This window comes from Sparassis crispa (genome assembly GCF_003851025.1).
Source record: "Sparassis crispa DNA, contig_000011F, whole genome shotgun sequence".
Classification (NCBI taxonomy): domain Eukaryota; kingdom Fungi; phylum Basidiomycota; class Agaricomycetes; order Polyporales; family Sparassidaceae; genus Sparassis; species Sparassis crispa.
Window position 1 is genome coordinate 241,310 of NW_020939757.1, and position 19,432 is coordinate 260,741.

At 50.9% G+C, this 19,432-nt stretch overlaps 9 protein-coding genes across 9 annotated transcripts; 4 read left to right on the forward strand and 5 right to left on the reverse strand.

Annotated features, from left to right (window-relative positions):
* Window positions 1–791: 791 nt before the first annotated feature.
* On the reverse strand, window positions 792–2,316 carry SCP_1100810 (hypothetical protein; the record flags this gene model as incomplete). Its single annotated transcript, XM_027762517.1, has 6 exons — window positions 792–1,579; window positions 1,635–1,768; window positions 1,828–1,910; window positions 1,961–2,000; window positions 2,054–2,131; window positions 2,189–2,316. 6 exons carry the CDS (start codon window positions 2,314–2,316, stop codon window positions 792–794), a joined length of 1,251 nt encoding a protein of 416 aa, XP_027618318.1.
* Window positions 2,317–2,788: 472 nt separating this feature from the next.
* SCP_1100820 (hypothetical protein) lies at window positions 2,789–3,057 on the reverse strand (the record flags this gene model as incomplete). The annotated part of the gene is made up of 2 exons (XM_027762518.1): window positions 2,789–2,835; window positions 2,910–3,057. The coding sequence occupies 2 exons, from the start codon at window positions 3,055–3,057 to the stop codon at window positions 2,789–2,791; spliced, it is 195 nt and encodes a 64-aa protein (XP_027618319.1).
* An 881-nt stretch (window positions 3,058–3,938) lies between these two features.
* On the reverse strand, window positions 3,939–4,357 carry SCP_1100830 (hypothetical protein; the record flags this gene model as incomplete). The annotated part of the gene is made up of 3 exons (XM_027762519.1): window positions 3,939–3,978; window positions 4,048–4,169; window positions 4,229–4,357. 3 exons carry the CDS (start codon window positions 4,355–4,357, stop codon window positions 3,939–3,941), a joined length of 291 nt encoding a protein of 96 aa, XP_027618320.1.
* Window positions 4,358–4,872: 515 nt separating this feature from the next.
* SCP_1100840 (DnaJ-domain-containing protein) lies at window positions 4,873–7,827 on the reverse strand (the record flags this gene model as incomplete). Its single annotated transcript, XM_027762520.1, has 13 exons — window positions 4,873–4,889; window positions 4,991–5,120; window positions 5,618–5,754; window positions 5,818–5,945; window positions 6,003–6,158; window positions 6,218–6,795; window positions 6,851–6,964; window positions 7,019–7,237; window positions 7,299–7,357; window positions 7,412–7,431; window positions 7,479–7,500; window positions 7,561–7,715; window positions 7,763–7,827. 13 exons carry the CDS (start codon window positions 7,825–7,827, stop codon window positions 4,873–4,875), a joined length of 1,800 nt encoding a protein of 599 aa, XP_027618321.1.
* A 340-nt stretch (window positions 7,828–8,167) lies between these two features.
* Window positions 8,168–10,151, forward strand: SCP_1100850 (Sporulation protein; the record flags this gene model as incomplete). Its single annotated transcript, XM_027762521.1, has 13 exons — window positions 8,168–8,419; window positions 8,477–8,589; window positions 8,649–9,032; window positions 9,084–9,109; window positions 9,158–9,212; window positions 9,267–9,311; window positions 9,363–9,414; window positions 9,471–9,561; window positions 9,613–9,689; window positions 9,752–9,763; window positions 9,816–9,905; window positions 9,959–10,058; window positions 10,111–10,151. The coding sequence occupies 13 exons, from the start codon at window positions 8,168–8,170 to the stop codon at window positions 10,149–10,151; spliced, it is 1,338 nt and encodes a 445-aa protein (XP_027618322.1).
* Window positions 10,152–10,300: 149 nt separating this feature from the next.
* On the reverse strand, window positions 10,301–13,879 carry SCP_1100860 (hypothetical protein; the record flags this gene model as incomplete). The annotated part of the gene is made up of 16 exons (XM_027762522.1): window positions 10,301–10,618; window positions 10,674–10,852; window positions 10,908–11,049; window positions 11,117–11,233; window positions 11,293–11,666; window positions 11,722–12,061; window positions 12,119–12,249; window positions 12,308–12,427; window positions 12,482–12,600; window positions 12,658–12,908; window positions 12,961–13,106; window positions 13,165–13,245; window positions 13,305–13,502; window positions 13,560–13,585; window positions 13,637–13,744; window positions 13,806–13,879. The coding sequence occupies 16 exons, from the start codon at window positions 13,877–13,879 to the stop codon at window positions 10,301–10,303; spliced, it is 2,724 nt and encodes a 907-aa protein (XP_027618323.1).
* Window positions 13,880–14,153: 274 nt separating this feature from the next.
* SCP_1100870 (Ceramide very long chain fatty acid hydroxylase SCS7) lies at window positions 14,154–15,657 on the forward strand (the record flags this gene model as incomplete). Its single annotated transcript, XM_027762523.1, has 6 exons — window positions 14,154–14,430; window positions 14,595–14,797; window positions 14,854–15,200; window positions 15,251–15,372; window positions 15,427–15,454; window positions 15,516–15,657. 6 exons carry the CDS (start codon window positions 14,154–14,156, stop codon window positions 15,655–15,657), a joined length of 1,119 nt encoding a protein of 372 aa, XP_027618324.1.
* Window positions 15,658–17,518: 1,861 nt separating this feature from the next.
* On the forward strand, window positions 17,519–17,698 carry SCP_1100880 (hypothetical protein; the record flags this gene model as incomplete). Its single annotated transcript, XM_027762524.1, has 1 exon — window positions 17,519–17,698. The coding sequence occupies one exon, from the start codon at window positions 17,519–17,521 to the stop codon at window positions 17,696–17,698; it is 180 nt and encodes a 59-aa protein (XP_027618325.1).
* Window positions 17,699–18,069: 371 nt separating this feature from the next.
* On the forward strand, window positions 18,070–18,264 carry SCP_1100890 (hypothetical protein; the record flags this gene model as incomplete). Its single annotated transcript, XM_027762525.1, has 1 exon — window positions 18,070–18,264. The coding sequence occupies one exon, from the start codon at window positions 18,070–18,072 to the stop codon at window positions 18,262–18,264; it is 195 nt and encodes a 64-aa protein (XP_027618326.1).
* Between the last annotated feature and the right edge of the window lie 1,168 nt (window positions 18,265–19,432).

Genomic DNA, 19,432 nt, shown 5'->3' on the forward strand with positions numbered 1-19,432 from the left:
CATGGCGACGAGGTGCAGATTGGCCAGAAGACTTAGTGTGCAATTAACGGGGCTTGTATATATAGGCTCTGCACAAGCTGCTGGAAGCGTGGAAGTGAATACAAGTGCCCAATATATCCATACTCGGTATGTTCTTCGTAGAGCCCATGGTCCGCGCATCAGGAGTGCGTAGATTTCAGGGTGAACGTACTGTACTGGGCGGTGATGAAACGGTAGTTTATTTCTACCAGCCTGTGCCTGCTCGCGTCGCAGCAGCTCGGTTGGATCCGGCTGCGTGACTTTATCGCCGTCTATGTCTCCATATGTCCAAATGTCTCCTTACCGGCGGCACTCAGCATACTCTGATGAGCGTGCGGGGAAGATACCACTAGGGCCCATGAGGCTTGAACGTTCCCGCCCACACACGCGCGCCCAGCCTTGGGACAACAGGATGGGAAGTGGTAGAATTAGCCAAACCATATTGAGCACATCATACAGCTCTACAATACAGATAGAGAGGGTACAGATCGAGATCAATATCATGGCCGAAGCAACGCGGGAGGACGCGAGGGGGCAAGGTCCGACAAGCAGGCGAGGACTGAGAGTACAACGTACATAATGAGTAGCGAGGTGTCAAGCGAATTAGAGTTAATAAAGCATGCTGCAAGAAGTGCGGACGCGAGTCTGGCCCTTAACCATGACGGATCGCAAGAAATAGGTCTGCAGGCTCCAATAGTGTGCGCGTCAATGTGACAGGGTGGGGGAAAGAGGGAGGACGAGTAGATGTCGGGAAGCCGCCTGCGGTAAGGGAATCACCATTTAGTGTCGAGAGACAGGTTGGGCTTCCTGTCTTCGGTGTCGTACCCCGCGTAAACGGAGGGTGTCTGCCTGCCCGACCACGATTGGTGGGGAGTAGACGGTGGTGGCTTCATCGCGTTCGAAGAAGAGAAGCGACGCAAGAACGCCTCGTCCAAGGGATCCCTGACAGGCCCGGAGATTCCTTGGAGATAGTTGAGCGGTACGAGCTCTCGGGGACCGAGATCGGAATTCATCAGCTTTTGTGGAGGAGGTAGATGCAACGATGATGTGCTCGGGGGTGTGACGGGGGTGGAATAGGGACGGGGCGAAAAGACAATATCCGATGATGACGACGACGACGATTGCGTACACGGCGAAGGGTCCCTATACGATTGCAGGCCAGTATCATACAGCGTTGGCAGGCGTGGGCGCGTGGAAGGGTCACCGGCTGTTTGAGGTTTGCGGATGGGGGTGGGTATGTCTGGCGGGAGGCGATGATCTGACGGTGAGGTGTGATATGTCTGGTGCACAGGGTACACGTCGGGCGGAGGACGAGACATGTGCCGCAACGAGCTCGCGTCGGTCAAACTCGCAGCCTGGGTTCTGCTAGTTGATGGCTGCCGCCCAAGCCTCCAGGGTTCAAGTGCCGGAGTGAGCTCATCACTCGAATGCGACTCGGGACGCTTGGCCTTACTCGCTCGCGCGCTCTTAAACCAGCCTTCAGGAACGCGCACATCGCCGACTCCTTTCACGGTGTCGATGGTGCCCAGATTTTCTAGTGTGAGTTGGCTGAAGTACGCGGCTAAATATTGGGTCAATCGGCACCAGTCCTGTCGAGGTGCCAGAAAAAAACTCACTGAGGTGCCATTTTCTCGTGATGGCGCGAAGACGGTCATCAGGCAGGGATACGTGGACGCTATAGGTCTGTTTTATCAGCCGCTCGGTGTCTAGACGCGAATACGGTAACCCGCCCAGGCGGGAATCTCGTCGCCTGTGAACAAGTAACCGTGTAAGTGACAGGCAAGTATCTGCGTGTGTCGCAAGACACACCTCATCATACTAGCCCATCGAGCAGATGGGTGGCTAGGGTCATCGTTGATTTCGTTTTCGCGCTGGTGGTAATAGAGAAAATCCTGAAGAAAAAAGTAAGTGGCGTCGGCGAAAAAAAGGTGGGAAAGCTCACATCTCGCACTCGACTGGGTCCCCAGCCCATGCCGTCCGTCCTGCAAGGATGTGAATGAGCTGCTACGCCACACTCACAAAAACGGGAACAAACCATCTCTCCATGCCCATTCCAGTAGCTTCGGAATTAGCACAACGTTCTTCCCATACGTAGACATTCCCGGAAGTTATTCTATGGGTATTGAGTGAGCAAAAAGGATTGACAATTGTCGGAAAATTCCGCATTTACGCTCTGCGCTCCTCTGCGTCTAGGCGACGAGTAGTCATGGGCAGGACGTTCCGCGCCACAGAATAGAATATCTGCAAGGCATCACGCGTGGAGCGGATGTGGACATTTTGAAGAGTAGGCTGTTGCATGGTGAAGACGGGGGAAAGATGGGGAGGGGAGATGCTTAATTTGCGAATTGTTTATAAGTGATGTCTAAGGCGCCGATAGCCAAGATACTTAAAGGAGGCAGGGTCAAAACGAGCAGGGGATCCCCGAATCTAAAGAAGTTACGATTGAGTTTGCATTAAGTTTGCCGCATGGGCAGAGACAAAATGGGCCGCGCCGGGAGATCGGGGAATAAATCGCGCTAGTCTCAGACTAGCACCCTTTCATATATCAGCAGTACATAACCTCTGACTAACTTCAATCGTGGCTGTCTGTCCAACATGCGCTGGTATTCGACCTTCGATCCCTCATACACACTCTTTTCACTCCGACGAGCTAGCGCAGGAGTGGCGGTAACGCAGCAAGTCATGCGGCGCCCATTGCAATCGCCCTGGCTAGGCCGCGAAAGTCAAATCCGTACCACCGCAAATTTTGAGTTCCGGCACGACACCTCTGCTAAGTCTGCCTCCGCCGCTCGGTTCCAGACGCTGTCTGACCACATCCTCAACAAAAGTTTATATGACAAAAGAAGCCCTTAGAAACCAATGAAGAGCGCGAGACCATGATTGACGCTCACCAAGTGCATCGGCCTCCTCAGGAGCCTGTCTCGCAATTGTGCTGCCGTTGCTGGGCGCGAAATAGCCATCAGAGCCTCTGTGGAACGGCGGAGTAGCGATGTGGCCTATGATAGCCGCTGGCTCGAGCCGTAAAAAAACTCGCAGCATGCCTGGAACGCCCAAGCAGGAAGAATGCGCTTACCGAATTATCCTGATTACAATTCATCAGGTCCTCGCTTTTCAGATCTCGTGGGCATTCGTGGGCATTCGCAAATTCCCGGATAGGGAAGATCTTTTCTCAACGCTCCCGCGAATGTCGGTCAAATACGTACAAGACAGCGCACCCAATCTAATCGAAGGACAACCTTGATTAGCTCGAGCGTGAGAAACTTTGACGGCTCACTTGTAATGCCCCTGTCGGCTCATGAGTACATCGGGTAAAATAGAACGCACCACTTTTATAGGGTGATCAGCCTTGCGCAGAGCACATGCAAAACGGTTGAACTGCCAGCAGTCTGCAGATCAGTCGTATCATGGAGAGCGGAGGTGGATCGGAGAAACAGACCAGATTAGGGTATCTCGAAATTTGCGCTAGAACGCATGAGAACAACTATGAAACCGACGGTCGTAACCCAGCAAAGGAAATAGAACGAATCATTCCCTGCAGCTCACTCGATTTAGTCAGATGAAGGAACTTGATACACATGGATGACAGATCACGTAGGATAACTTTGTGCACGCTTATTCCACGTTCGTCTCCAGAACGGAATGCCTTCCGACGTGCCAGAAAAGCATCGCGGGAGAAGACGCCTGTCAGAATGATGAAAGCATGCGCAAGGCTCCCAGCGACGAGCATAACGTTGATGAAAAACGGAGCTCCTGCGTACCGCCGCATCACCATGTACGAGAGTCCAGACCTTTCTCAATGGGTGCTTCAGTAGGCGTCATCACCGCATGATCAGGAAGAAGCACGGTAGGTGTCAGATGAAGCGGAGCTGTAAGGAATTTGACACACATTCACGACATCTTCCACAGCGACTCGTCGGTGATTATATTGTATCATCTGGCCGAGTATCCTGCGTATCCTCCCTGATGGGAAAAGAAACTCGCCAAGTCAAGCGTTGTGCAAGGTCAGCAACGAAGTAAAGTAAAACGTACCGTGGGCAACGAACGGCGCTCAAACTCTGGCGACGATACTGACATACGTTTAGTAACGTAAACGCTCCCATTTGTTCATCCAGAAGTCGGTCGACTTGGGATGAAAAGCACGTCTGCACACCCTATAACAAAGTGAAGGTGAGAAACGTTCTCATGAGACGGGCTTTTCAGTGCCACATACCGCATATGTAGCGCTGGGGGAAGTGCGTCGTGTCGAGGCCGTCGAGTAGGCAGGGAAGGCGTATGAAGCACTATCATGCTTGACTATCTGCGTCGATCTCCGCTCCCAGTCTCGACCTCTTGAAATCATTGGTGATCGCGTCAAACTCTCCAATGGACAGTCCGATTTCGGACGATCTGAGTAGCTGCATAGTCAGTAGGGGTCAGCATGAAATCGAGGGTCACCACGTTCTCGGGTAGGCGTTCACATATGCAATAAGAGTAGGACGATCGCGAGCGACTCGTCGGGGGTAAGTTTATGACTTGACATGAGAATATGAAAGTAGCCAAATTGATTCATATGGTCCTCGAAAGCATGCTACCACGGTCGAGAACTTCGCACTATTCACGGCATCTCTTCAAGTCAAGTGAATGCTGTCGAGACGCAGATATTGTACAGTGCTGCGCTCAATTGCGAGAACATGAGACTGAATGGGGATGTGGTTATTAAGCATTCCTGAAGTAAAGACATATTCCAATTAGTAGTTATGCCAGGCATGTACTGGGCACAAGAAGACTTTATTTGGTGTGCGCCGATGAACCGATGGTAACTGGGACCCTATGAGGGCTTCTCGATGACAGCACAAGGAGCTTCGAACAATTTGCTCAGTCCACAAGATGCTCTGTCATGGAGCAACGCGTACGATCAGAGCCGAGAAAAGGTCCGACGTGCGCGAAGGCGTTAGTTCGCTACATGAGAGAATGATCAGGCGAAGTGCCGTACCTTCCAGAGGGAGCACCACGGGCATATGGTCTGTAAATTCTGCGTAGTGCAGGCGGCCACGGAACGTATAACGTATTCGGAGCGTTTTGGCGACCATGGCGGCAGGGTCGTAGAAGCCTTGCAGTCCAGCCTGCGATTCACAGGATAAGTAATCAATTCCGGAAGGCCGTCAGATAAGACCAGGGATCATGATGGCAATCAAACAGATTTAGCACGGTGCAGGGATGGTGGCGAAGAACAAGAGCAAGGTAACCCCGTTCCTGGGTCCTGGCCAGCGTGCTCATATGAGCACAGTACTAAACCCACGGAAGCCTTATTCTACAACTGGTGAACTTGGCCCAGCCGTGCTCACCACTCCACTGCCCACAGCTCAGTCACTCGTGCCATTGCATCACAGATCATCGTCCAGCCCTGCACCCATCAGACGCAAGGAATTAACATCCAAATTGCCCACAAATAACATCTTCTGCGGTCAAGATAACAATAGCTTTTACGACACCTTCGGCCATGTACTCCCAAAAGGGAATCGATAATAAGTAATGCTTGTATGGGCGCAGTACCTCGAAGGCCAGCAGCGCAAAATGCCATAATAGGGATTGTATCACAGACAATATGAATATGACTGACCTTACTTCTCCTCCCGGGGATGTATAACTGACTCTTGTTCACCAAGGCCTGGACAGGGACTGTGACATCGACGTCTAATCCCTTCGTACTCTCGTCCCGCTCCGAAGGGCCATAGAGTGCTTCGACAATGATCAAACCTTGGGAATTTCACAACATGTCAAACTTAAGTATAATGCATGAACGGTGACCCAAGCTCATACCGCCACAGGAAGCTTCTGCTTGCATGTGCTTCTTTGCCGTGTCCTGCAATAGATGACTCGTCTCCTTTATCTCACGCAACACATCAGATTTTTCGTCTCGCAAGTCCCGCCGAGCCCGTCGGAAAAACCTACAATGACGGGCGAGCTGAGTGTATTAGTAGAACATCAGACAGGCGGAGACGTACTCCATCCGTTGTCTGCGACGGCGAGGCCGCAGGATAAAGTAATACGCGGCGACAAGAGCTGTAGAAGGCACTACAGTAGTCCATAGCGCCAAACCAAGTTCACGGTCATGGGAGAGTGTGATTGGCACTGTTAGCTGTTGACCTAGGTAGAACACACTGGGAGATCGATATCATTTCTCATGAGTAGGGTCGTTGAAATAAGGAAAGATGCTTACTCCAGCTTCAACACTATGCCTTCCAGTCCCATACCCACACTTGCGCCAGCGGCACTATCGTTCTTCCTCCACTCGCACCCAACCAACCAGGACCAACCGTTCAAAGCAAATTGCGCAATCACTTTCGCCTGCAACCCCAACTCCACAAAGTTTAGTCCCCACTGGGCACTGACGCCGGTCATGAGACCTGCCATCGTCACACCGACGTTCCAGAAAGTCGTCCCAAGAGCCAAACCATGCACGGAAGGCGGACGTACACCATGTTCTGACCCCAAGTTCGGCATTGGGATAGACGCTTCAGGAGTATGGTCAAAGAAGTGCGCAGAAGACAAGTTGACAGACACCACGGGCATGGGGGACCTGGTGGTAACTACAATGGTGCCCTGTGTGGGGGATTCGGGGAAGAGGCGGCGTGAGAGGGCGACAGTGAATGGAGGTAATCTTCGATCTTCAGGTAAACTAGAGAAGAAACGTCGAAACAGGGCGGGAAGATGTGTCTGCACCATGACAGTACTATCGTCGTCGCGGTAAGTAGTCTTGAGACCAAGAGAAGCCATGTTAAGAAGAGACGTTGTGGCCTAATGGCGAGTGATGAATAGAATGCGGGAACCAGGTGACTGTTTCGCTGCTGACCTCGAAATTCCAACGAGGAGAGTACTGGTGTCTGATAGTCCCCATTATTTTTCCGCGCGACGTTCCACCCCCACTACTGGATAATACTAGTACAGTCTTATCATTGATTTCTTTCTGTATAGCTCTTGACTCAGCACTACATCAATGCCAAGGACGAAGGGCGCATACCTGGACTGTGTGGCGGAAGGTGAGGTTGCTTCTTTGAACCTCCTTCAACCTGCGCGTCAAACGTCCATGCAGCGGTTCGTCCTTAGCATTGAAGTAATCGTCGTCTTCAAAAAGAGAGCTAGCGTCGACGTTGAGAGAAATGTGGGCTCTCGGACGAACGATGGGCTCTAAACGCGCCCGCTCCACTTCTATGTTGTTGTGTATTAAGGCAGCATCGAGCTATACACGTTGGAAGTAAGCGGTAAAGGTCACTGGAGAGGACTTGCACACCGAGACTTGCCTCTTCTTTGGAAAGGCCGCTCAAGTCGGCCAATTGAACGTCTTTGAGTCCATCAGGACCTACGCTGACACATGTTCAACCACGCGGAAGTAGGAAAACCTTCACAGACTAACCTAGAAGATCGTATGCTCGCCTAGAGTGGCTTCAGCAAGAGCGCGAGACCAAAATCGGTTGACATACCGCGTTATAGGGTCCGACAACACTGTTACAAATGCATCAGTTGGTTCCAAAGCTGGCATTAATCAAGGTTGATGCAACTGGCCTTCGTATGCCTTCTGCACCTCCAGGAAGCGTTTGGTAGCTGTATCCTTCGCTTGCCCGTCATGTTGCTTGTCCGGATGAAAAACAACAGAAAGTTGTTTGTAGCGTTCCCTTATTTCATTATCGGAGGCAGTAGTGGGAAGGTTGAGTACAGCGCTGGAAAATAATGAGTAGTATAAGAACACTGAGCGTAAACAACATACTAGAGAAATTCTCGGTCGTTGGGCGACCCGGGAATATTTAGGAGGTCAGGAGACGTGTCGGGCATACACAAGATTAATTCGTCTCAAAATTCGTGACGGATGTAGACCGCAGACTGAACGGCGGATTTGCCTGCAATCCCAGGTGGTGGATGGGTTGAGGTCGGCGGGTAAAGTTAACCGAGATTAGTGTCGCCTACTCAGAGTTCTTACTTGGCTTTCAAGGTTTCTTACCTCACTACAACCTCCGATTAGAACGTTATAACGCACTTTCAGTGCACATCTAGTATTGATCGACCGGCATTTATATTTGCCCAAACGCGGTTAGGCTCAGGCAAGCTCGAGGCCGGTTTGAGGTTTGTCGTCTTACCTCGAACTACTTGGCCCTCATTCCTGGCTTTGGTCGCGATGGCTTCAAATCAACCTCACCGGGGGAGCCCTGCGCTCGCTGCGGAAACTAAGCCCCGTGGTGCTAACCGGTCAACCAAGGTTGCAGGCAAACTGAAGGTATTGCCCGACCAGGTCGAACCGGCGTTACAGGACAAGCAAGCTGAAGCACAGGCCCCGCCGAAAGACAAGGAAGAGGGTGAAGCCCCCGGTAGTCCTGAGAGTGACGAAGATGAAGGAGACGACGAGGATGAACCGGAAGAGGATGTGGAGGTAAGTTATACCACATATAACAGGGTGGCAGACTGACCGCATGCTACGGATCGTCAGGTATACAATCAGATAGATCTAATACCTGCAGGGTCAGCAAGGAGAGATGCTTTACGCTTGACCAAGAAGAAAGCCAAGTCATTGCCTAGGGTCACCGCATATGCAACCGCCGGGTGCGTTCGAATTGTTTGCTTGACCTTTGACCTGTTTTACATTTAGTCTCTGACTGCAGCTCATACCGCTTTCCTGAGCTTATGAAATTTTTTAATGCACGACGCGCTGCCTATCATACCAATGCACGTATAATACACGACGTCATATATACGCCGTATGCATATGAACAACCTGTGGAAGATCCCACTGCATCCGAACGTCATGTACACTTCCAAGGACAAGCACGACCCAGCCAAACTGGCGACCTGCTCGGGGTGCCAGAATTGGTTCCAGAAGACAACCGGGTTGCGTCCGATGCAGAACCTCCACAAGTCGGGAAGACGAAGAGGAAGGGCAAGTTCTCTGAGACACCTACTGAAGCGGAGATCTTCATCTTTCCGTATGGAACTGTGGTTATTTGGGGAATGACTGAACCGCAGGAAAGGCGATTCTTGTCTTCAATGTGCGTTTCATAGCATCCATTTGTACTGTTCTGTTCAATCGTACCGTAAAGAAAGCGCTTTGAAGAGGAAAAACTAGGTACGAAGTTTCTACGGACCACCAGACTGTAACGTAACGTCGTTGCAGCACCGGACGAGGTCGAGATGGAAGATCTCAATTACTACTACGCCAACTACAGCCGGTATCTAGCTCATTTTGTCTCGTGTTAATACTCGCTCCTCATCTTGTGAATCAGGATATATAATGACGTGATCACGCTTCGCAGAGGCTCCAGCTATATGTGAGCGGACCTGCACCCAAATACACTCTAGGCTCTAACGAAAGGCAAAAGGACAAAGCTATCCCTCTCTCATGCGTTGTCGCAATCAGTCAAGATTTCTTTGGTGCGCAAGTTTAACTCGCGTGGAAGTCTACGCTGACATTCGTCCATGCTCACTAGTTTGAAGAACTCATCTCGACGACGATTGAAGAAACAAAAGACATACCAGAGATAATCAGTGCCACAGGAAAAATTGGCATGCCTCACAAGGGTATTTCCACGTCACCCGCCCAAGAACTTCATCTCTTACATCTTCTTCCAGACATTATGAAGAAGATCGGGGAGCTATTCCTGTTACGGTCAGATATTAACTCCGTGGGGTCCGTACTTGATTCGCCTGTACGTTGCCTCTAGTGCATCAGTCATATGATGCAGTATGTTCACGCCTCTCATCCCCGCAGGAGGTTTTCTGGGTGCGCGCTATTGACACCGCGCCTTGTCTTCGTGTCCTCATATTCGATCTAGACATATCCGGATCTTCAACCATTATATGATGCCGCGCGTGGTTACCTGGAGATTCCCCAGCGGATTAACTTGCTGAATACGCGTGTGGAGGTTAGTCTGGGTGCGCCCCGGATACCGGTTATCTGATAACGGAGCTTTTGTAGGTCCTGCAAGACATGTTGCAACTTCTCAAGGAAACCGTCTCAAGTCGTCACGCAGAGCGCCTGGAACAGATTGTGATTGCGCTGATTGTCGTCGAGATTGGTAGGTATCTGCCTCGATTTCAATATTCCACTTTCACTTACCTCCCGTCTAGTTCTTGGTATCATCACTATCTTAGTTGATCTCTTCTCATAGTCGCTCTCGGACTCTTTCCTCTTTCCTCGGACTCTTTGCTCACTCGCAGATGCCCCAGTCTCATGCCTACACATTGTATAATAATTTACATCTGTCGCCATTCGTCCAGATCCATCCCTATGCTACATGACGCCGGGGTCGGCAGAGTCTTACTGTATGGGCGCCTTAGCAGCTCCCAAGTTATCTTCTTTGCGGGGTGTCTTTGCCTTGGTCTTGGAGGCTGAGGAGCTCTTGTCCCTAGACTTTTCCTTGGTCTGCCTGAAGCACAGGAACTCAATGCCAGTTGCACGACGCGTGTCTGCCAAAGTTTTCTTGACTACATCAAGGTTCGCTTGAAGGTTCTCATCCCCAGGTCGACGGGCGTATGCTTGCGATATGGTCGTGTACAGATCGGATAGTGTTTGTTCCGCGGACGAGGTCACGTAGCGCGAGAGTGTCTGATGCAAAAATTCAATTTCTAGTGTTGCCTAAGGATGGCCAACGTGTGTCAGCGTGGACTTGCGACATAAGTGAGGAACGTACGCGCAGCATGCCTCCCATGCCAAAGCGTTTAACTTGGCGGAAGCAGCGCAGCGCTTCTTCTGCGACGGTCACGACAAGGGCGCTCAGTGTCCGTTCCAAAAGCGGAGCGGCAACGGCGCTGACTTGGGCGTGCACGCCCACCAGATACATGAGGACCTCGTACACGTACGAGCGAATCTCTGGAAACGACGCGATCAGGAATGGACAGTGTGGAGATCCGACGATGAGACACACCCTTTGGCTGTGGCGTCTCATACCAGTCCATCTGCGGATCCAAGACACCGTTTCGCACCATGTCAATGAGAGTCGCCGCTTTCGGATTGACATAACTCCCGAAGAGGGTCTCGTCGAGTTCCTGCACGACCTTTGCCAAGGTCTAGCGGCAAAGCATATTCTCAGAGGGACAGCCGGGGAAGGGTCGGAACATTAAGGTCGGCACGCACCCGTTTGTCATCTTCTGTCGTGATCCCGAACGTATCCTCCAATTCGTTCGTCATGCTCGGGATGAGCGAATTCATCAGATACCCGAAGTTCGAGACAACGAGCAGAAGCCGATTGTCCTGCAACAGACGCAGGAAATTGGCATCGGGGGTAGGAATGTAACGGACCAATTACATACCGCATCCTGTATGTCGACAAGTTCCAGCGGGTTCGTCCCTGTTAATACAGTCATATCCGCTAATTTGAGATGTGTCCCTGCCACCGTCGGTGACTCGTCGGAGGCAAGATGCACAAGCCCATCTAAGAATGCGTAGAGAGTATCTAGAAAAGCCTTGACGATTTTGGCAGTGAATTCTGGTGCGACAGGCCTTCGTTTGCCCACACGCGATGACGACATGCTGGAGGAAGACGAGAGATCCACTCCACCAGCTATCTTGAACGCGCATGTGGTGACATGCTTCTGGAAGACCCGCATCTGTGATAGGTAGATAGTCGTGTATGGGACAACGGCCGAGCCGATCCAGTTCTCCAGATTGTAGAAGACGTTTGCATCTACGATGAAGTGGAGTGAGCGATGCCGGGGCTCCGAAGGAATTCTCTTTCTCACCTCTCAGCCAGGCCTGAGTGAATATGTCCTCGAATTTCCACCGAGCACTTTCCAACAACTCCTTTAGGATCGAAGAGGCCTCGTTGGAAATTTCCATACCCTGGATATCATTGATGCTGTCCTGCAGCTCCCCCAGAACTTTCATCAGATGATGAGCAGTCGTGAGCGAATTTGAATCCTTGGGGAGTAAGGGAGGTGCTGTGTCGGAAGCACTACCCGGAGGGGTCATTACGGCCATGTCGGAAAACATGAAAAATTCCGATAGGAGAGAGATATAGAGCTTCACGATGTCAAGTGCCATTGTGCGACATTGCAAAGGACTCCGACGTGATGGAGGCCCCTGATCGTGGCCATGAAACTCAGTGCTCCGCGTTCCAGAGGAGAGACGATGGAATACCTTTTTGAACTTGCCGTCCATGAACGATCTGGCGATTCGCCAAAAATTCGGGAGTGAGGACAGCATGGCCTCAGAGACACCTTTGACCATCGCCAAAATGGCCTGCCAAATATCATGTCCACCCGATTGAGCTGTAAGCATGCACAAGACAGATTAGAATGAGATCACTTGGAACAGGCAACAACGAACGAATAATGGTATCGTTCTGTTTGGACTCCAACGCGATGATACAACTCTGCAGTTGCTCAGACAAAGCTGGAGTCAGTGCTCTTAAACTTGTATCCTGGGGAGTAGCTCTCTCGAACACCGCTGGCAGGCATGTAAGTTATTCGTTGCGAAAAATAATCGGAATATCACACCTACATTGAACGTATGCGACGGAAGCGGTGTATGTTTCTTGCATGTGCTGTAGGATGTATTTGTGCTGAGCGTCGAAGTAAGTCCATACTGGGTCGTCGGTTGGATGCAATTCGACCAATATCCTATATCCAGTGTTGATCAAACTCAAGGCTCAACAACAGGTAGGGTAAAGGGCGTACTCAATCGTCTTCTCCTGCTCTTCGACACTTCGAGAGGGGTCTTCCAGTTTCGCAACAAGCTGATTCTTCATCTCTCCCATTACTTTCTCTACAGTGCTCCACACCTTGTCCAATATTCGCCTCTGACGCTCCTCTGCATTCGTAGAAGCCGGACCATCCTTCTTAGATCCCACTGGGAGTAGTTGGCCCGGTCGAGACTCGAGCAAGAATTTGCCCTTCTTGTAGTCTCTCATGGCAGCTTCATAGCGGCCCTGTACACGACCACGACATCAGCTGAGATGCTGACTTCAGTGCGAAACATACCGAATCGATTGACTCAATCAGTGAACCTGGTAAGTTGAAAAAGAATTTCGACCGCTCGAAAACGCTGAGCGTAGTACGCAGTTTTTGTGCCTTGAGGGCGTTCTCTAGAACCGGGAGAAATACTTGATCTGCTTTCTGTGCGGAATCTCCACACGATAGTGGGATTTCAGTAAAATGTGTTCACATCCTGTAATTAGAACTTACTCTTGAGGTGTTCACGTAGGGGTTTCGTTCCGAAGTCGTTCTGCCCTGCCAAGAGTCCCTCCCGCATCTCTGCATGCAGCGCTGCAAATAGAAATGGTTTCACCTCTCATGAGCACGAAACAGTGGACATTATGGCGTACCATCAGTCGACGCCTTGACGGCCACAAATCTGTCGAAATTCTCCTCCACAAGAATCCTCACTGCTTCCGATCTCGACTCTATCGAAGCCCTGAGGTGAGCGATACCTGCCGCGAGATCCTGATAAGTCGCATTAGGGTGTACCGCAGACAGGAAGGCTTTCGGGTTGAATGACTTGGAGGAAATGAGGACAGCAGCCTCTGCAGCATTAAATGAACGTCTGGTTTCACGCAAAAGGAAGTATCGACTAGACTGACTGGTATCTAGGTCCATATTCCGTACACTAGCAATATGATTAACGACTGATGATTCGACTAAGGCGTACCCTACATACTCGATGACGGTTCCGAGAGCCAGTGGGTCGACTTCCCCTTCGTTGCTCGAGCTTGTCAGTGAACCCGCGAGCGAGTTGTCTGCGTCATGATCTATCTCTTCCCACTTTCTGATAACAGAATAACAGTTAGGAAAGTACGATTCTCAGTCAGAATGGACTGGCACAATACACCGGCGACAGAGTTGATATATTGTAAGTCTTGAGCAGGTCGGCATCGTCGATGTCAAAGTTTAGCTTCCCCATGATATTGAACACAGCGTAATGCGAATCCACATAAGCTAAACCCGCAGACCCTACAGAAAAAGTGCCAGAGAGAACAAGGCACAGCAGTTGCAGACATCAGACGTTATCAGATAAATTATTATGGTCCAGGTAAGTCCAGATTTGGAAAGACCATGTGAGGCAGTTGCACGTTACCGTGTGAATGATCCCAATAAATGTTCCATGGCGAGATTTCCGCGCTCAAATATTCGGAGGAGCTCTCATCTTCAACTCCATCCGCCCTCTTCCTTCCACCATGTCGAAAAGAGTCCGCATCTATACTCTGGAGGATGTTGCTGCTCACAGCTCTCCGTCGAGCTGCTGGGTCACTCGTGATGGCAAGGTTTACGACGTGACCAATTTCCTGCCCGACCACCCGGGAGGTGACGACCTCCTCTTGAGCTACGCCGGAAGGGACGTTGGCGCAATCATGAAGGACTCAAGCCAGCACGACCACTCGGATTCAGCGTATGACATGCTGGACGAATGCATCATTGGGAGGATTGGCTCTGAAGCGGATATCGTGCGCGAGGGTGCGTATTCCATGCAACCACTGTGACCGTTTGGAGGCAACTGCGACATGGCTTTAGAGTGCTCTCAGTCACTCTAGGCCGCCTTAATACATGTCTTAGATGCCTCCAGACACGTGCCGCGTTGCTGTGGGAAAGGTATGCAAAGACACTGAGCGAATATGCAGATTGGGAAGCTACCGATGATTTCGTGCCCGAAAACACGGACACTACTGCCGACTTTGAGAAGACGCATTTCCTCGACCTTCGCCAGCCGCTTTTGCGCCAGGTGTGGGAGGCCAACTTTAGCAAGTCGTACTATCTGCAACAGGTTCACCAACCTCGCCACACTCCTGAATCTCCGCGTCTCTTTGGACCGGATTACCTCGAGGCAAGTCATCTCAAAAGTACTCCACTCTAGTATTTTCATCATATGCCATCGAGTAGATTTTTTCACGTACGGCGTGGTACGTTGTGCCGATCGTATGGTCGCCCATTGCAAGCTACATCTTTATCCGCTCGTTGGTCCAATTCACACTGGGCAATGACTCCCTACCCCTGTTCAGAGAAGATCCTCTTGCGCCGCTCATTGCTATTACCACGACCACCATCCCACTCTTGTCAGTTGTGAAGACACTACTCTGTTTCTTCTTAGGAAACTTCGTGTGGACGATCCTGGAGTACATCTTCCACCGGTGCCTATTCCACATGGACTATTACCTCCCGGATCACCCGGCGGCATTAACAGTGCACTTTTTGCTACATGGCGTTCATCATTATCTTCCTATGGACAGGTAATACTCTCTGAACATTGCCAAGACCGTGGTAATAATGAACATTGTAGGCTGCGATTGGTGATGCCTCCTGCTATGTTCGCTGCTCTGGAAGCGCCTATGACTGCGCTGGCCCACGCCTTGTTCCCAGCAGCAGTTGCGAATGGCATCATCGCCGGCGCCTTCACTTTTTGTAAGTTTTCCAGCCCTACCGCCATGCTCTTATTTAGTGTCTGTTCTCTATCAGACATCGTATATGATTGCATGCATTACGCGTAAGTGCCAATCTGTAATTGACTGCCGCTACAATCCTCACTCTAACTTCACCGGTGACAGGCTTCACCATAGCAAACTGCCTATCTATGTGAAAGAGATGAAGAAGTACCACCTCGCGCACCACTACAAGAACTTCGACCTCGGGTTCGGCGTGACGAGCAAGATATGGGACTACGTCTTCAACACCGTGCTACCTATTTGAGCCACACATTCGTTCATTATTGCGGCCCGGTAGACACTATGGATTCACTATGAAGGTACTACAGTCGGCCTTGTAATTTTTGGTTATACACCCGCTCCTTGCAGTGGACTCCGTCTTCGTTAAAGATACCTTACAATTTGTCTTCTGTGCGCTTCGTTCGTGCGAAGTGAATGGCATACCTCCCTCGCTCTTCACGCAATCAGTTGCATAGTGACGTGACCGCGTCGCCTCGTGCATACAACGTGGGCAACACCCACAACAACGCACACAGGGTTAATCATGTGGCACGTTGTTCACGCAGACACGCCGTTCAAACATGGATGGATCATCTCATTGGGGTTTTCGCCTTGCAGGTTCGGTGAAACAAAGTAAGTATAACTTTGGAGTACCGGTTCCGGCCATGGATGTGTATCGTCGTTCCGACTGCAGGAAGCTCGATTGTCCCGCGGAGGATCTGCAACAACATAACTCGGCCAAGCGAACGCATTCATGATGTGGTCACGAATCCAACTGCTACTTTCGCAGGAGATGAAGAAATAACAAGAATATGGAGGTCGTTTGGTTACGGTTCGTTTATGGACAGATGCCGTGATGCCGATGCGTGGCTCTCGCGTGGTTCATCCAGGAGACCTCAGTCACCCCTTACGTGCGCTAGTATTTTTCCTTAGCACCTGCCATTTGTGCCGTACGTCATGCTCGCCGTGCGTCGGCTCGAGCTCATCGTCACTGACGATGAGCTCCACTACATGCTCAGAAAATTCCCTTAAATATTTTCATTCCACTAATTACCATGTACATAAGTACATTAGCAAGAAGTATTCATCATGAATATGTAAGGTGCTCTCGCCGTCATCAGGTAGATATTGTTCGAGATGGTGAGTGCAGCATGGGCTAGGAACAGTCCAGCACTGTGTTGCGTGGATTTCAATGTAGATATAGCACTGCCGCGAATCACATCAGGAGACCATCAGCCGCATGAGTAGTGCGCAAGATGCTTGCGGCCATCGTAGCCCAAAAATCTGAATTCACATTTGCTGGAGAGCTACCATGTATATATCTATTCAGCAAGTTGGTACTAGTCCGAATCCGTGTCACTACTCGTCCATTCATTGTGCTCATGCCCGGAAGGGGCATCTGACGAGAAACCATCATTGACTTGAGACCCAGAATGCCTGACGACTGAGCGACCTTCGCGTGGATGATGAAGATCCAGCACGGGCATCCACTCCTCGCCACCTGCATCTTCTCCAACAGGAGGCACTGCAGCATGGGCAGAAACCGCAAGTTGAATGTCTTCATCATCATTGAATGCGTAGAAGCCTTGATAGTAATTTCATTGTACTCAGGGTTTCTTGGAATCTGTATTTATCTGGCCTACGAGTCGGAATTGGCGAAAGTTGAAAGTGGTCCAAAGATTGGCACCATCTCAACAGCAAGATATAGCCCAATTCTCTCAGATGCCGCTGAACAAACCCACAGCACAATATATTCCGACATCTGTCACGAAACATGGACTTGGCGAACTTCGAGAGGATGACAGAGGAGTTCGCCATCTACATGAACTACGTCCGGAAACTCGGCTTCGAGGAGACGCCAGACTACGACTTCCGACTCCGTGAGCTCTTCATCAACACAGACTGACGCAGACTGCTTCGAGCCTCGGTGGTGCGACACCGTACTTTGCTTCTATTCCCTCGCGAACCTCGTCTCACTTGTAACAGCTCCTCAGGACCTCTACCTTGGAGACGTCATCTTGAGATAGCTCGACTTCTCCACACCGTGCACGCTGGTCTCTACGGCAGAGCGGGGCACGAAGGTCCACATGTATCCCGCTGGACGTGTCACCCACACGATCACACAAATGTCCTACCGCAAAAACCGCAAGCAGCGTCGCTCTCAAGCGTTTCCAGAAGATGAGGAGAACGTGATAGAGCAACTTCCAGTGGTCGAGGTTACGCCAGAACAAGAACAGGAGCCACGTGGCCCCGAAGATGCTGTGGATGCTGCGGACGCGACATCCGACAAGGAACGCGAGGTATGAGACGCGTTCAAGGAGGAGAACTACGAAGGTGAGCCTCACCATGCATATACGGATGAAACTCACGCATTTATAGTGCTCGAGCAACTTCCCCTATCTCTACAGCGTTCGTTTACGTTGATGCTTGAACTGGACCAGCAAGTGCATGGTACGCAGTGACTTTCCCTATGTCGTGAACAAGACTGACTTATGATAGATTACGAGGCGCATATATTGCCCAGTCTGAGAAAATATATCGAGCTCCGAAAGGGTCTGGAGGGTAAATTCGATGTGGTGCAGGAGCAGCAGCAACATCGACTTCTCCACACCGTGCACGCTGGTCTCTATGGCAGAGCGGGGCACGAAGGTCCACGTGTATCCCGCTGGATGTGGACATGTATCTCGCGCGCGAGGGCGACCTGATCCTCGCGGAGGTGTGGCCGCTCAGCGAGAAGTCGCCCACTGCGCAGTGCCTCAGCGTGGGCACGCCCCTCAAGGGTAAGGGCCGCCCAAAGGTCATGAGCTTCAGCACAGGCCCGGTGTCGGTGTCGACGCCATGGTTAGGTACTCGCAACTGTGCAACTTCTTGAACCAGGTCATCTACCGTGAGAGCATCTTGTATATTCATGATGAATACTTCTTGCTATGTACATAGTAATTAGTGGAATGAAAATATTTAGGAGAAGTTTTTGAGCATGTAGTGGAGCTCGTCGTCAGCAACGATGAGCTCGAGCCGACGCACGGCGAGCACGACATGCGGGACGAATGGCAGGTGCTAAGGAAAAATACTAGCGCACGTAAGGGGTGACTGAGGTCTCCTGGATGAACCACGCGAGAGCCACGCATCGGCATCACGGCATCTGTCCATAAACGAACCGTAACCAAACGACCTCCATACAAGAAGACTAAGACCAAGCCCAGTATATTTATGTCGACAATATTCTTCACGAATTTCAGTGCATATTCACAACCAAAAGCTATTGCAGTAGAAGACTACCGGGCCCCAAGTAGAGGTTTCCGCATAATCGGAAGCGACTACAAACGACTCGGAGCGTACGGGGCCTATCAGTATCTGAGCAGGCTTTGCTGCAAGAGTTTGACCTTACTCAATCTCGTACGCAATTTGTATGATAGGAAGCACTACCTTTTTAATACTACTCCGTGCTACGTTATCAGGCGGAGATTTAGTGGATGGTAGCGTTATACTTCTCCAAGTCTATCCGCCGTCGAGTTTCTCCGTCCTGAACACAATGTACATATATGGCTAACGGTGTTGCGCGATCGCGGCGATCTGCGATAACACGGACTTGCAACTCTCTAACGACTCTTCACTACACGGCCAGAATAGGCAGACCCCAAAATCATTACACGAAAAGGGTAGTAATCGTGCCGGGCACGGGCTGTTGCGGCGACTCCGCTCTCAGGCCCCATTCCGGTGCCGCAGATGTCTGGCCGTGTAGGATCCGCGTCGTCTCCATACGGGCGATGGACTCATCGACCTCCTGGCTACTAGAAGCTTAAGGTGGAAGACCAGCGAGAACGATGCTGAAATCACGTTGAAATACACTCCTTGACAATCTTTACGTACAAGAATTACTACTGCACATCCGAGTTTCGGACTCGGAGAAAATGTGGCGTGCGGTGCGTAGGTGCGTAAATTCCACGTTGAATCATCGCCTATTGAATATCGTTGCAGGTTACCTACGGTCCATCCGGCGGATACTGGAGGCCGCTGTGCCTGCCTACTTCTCTGATACC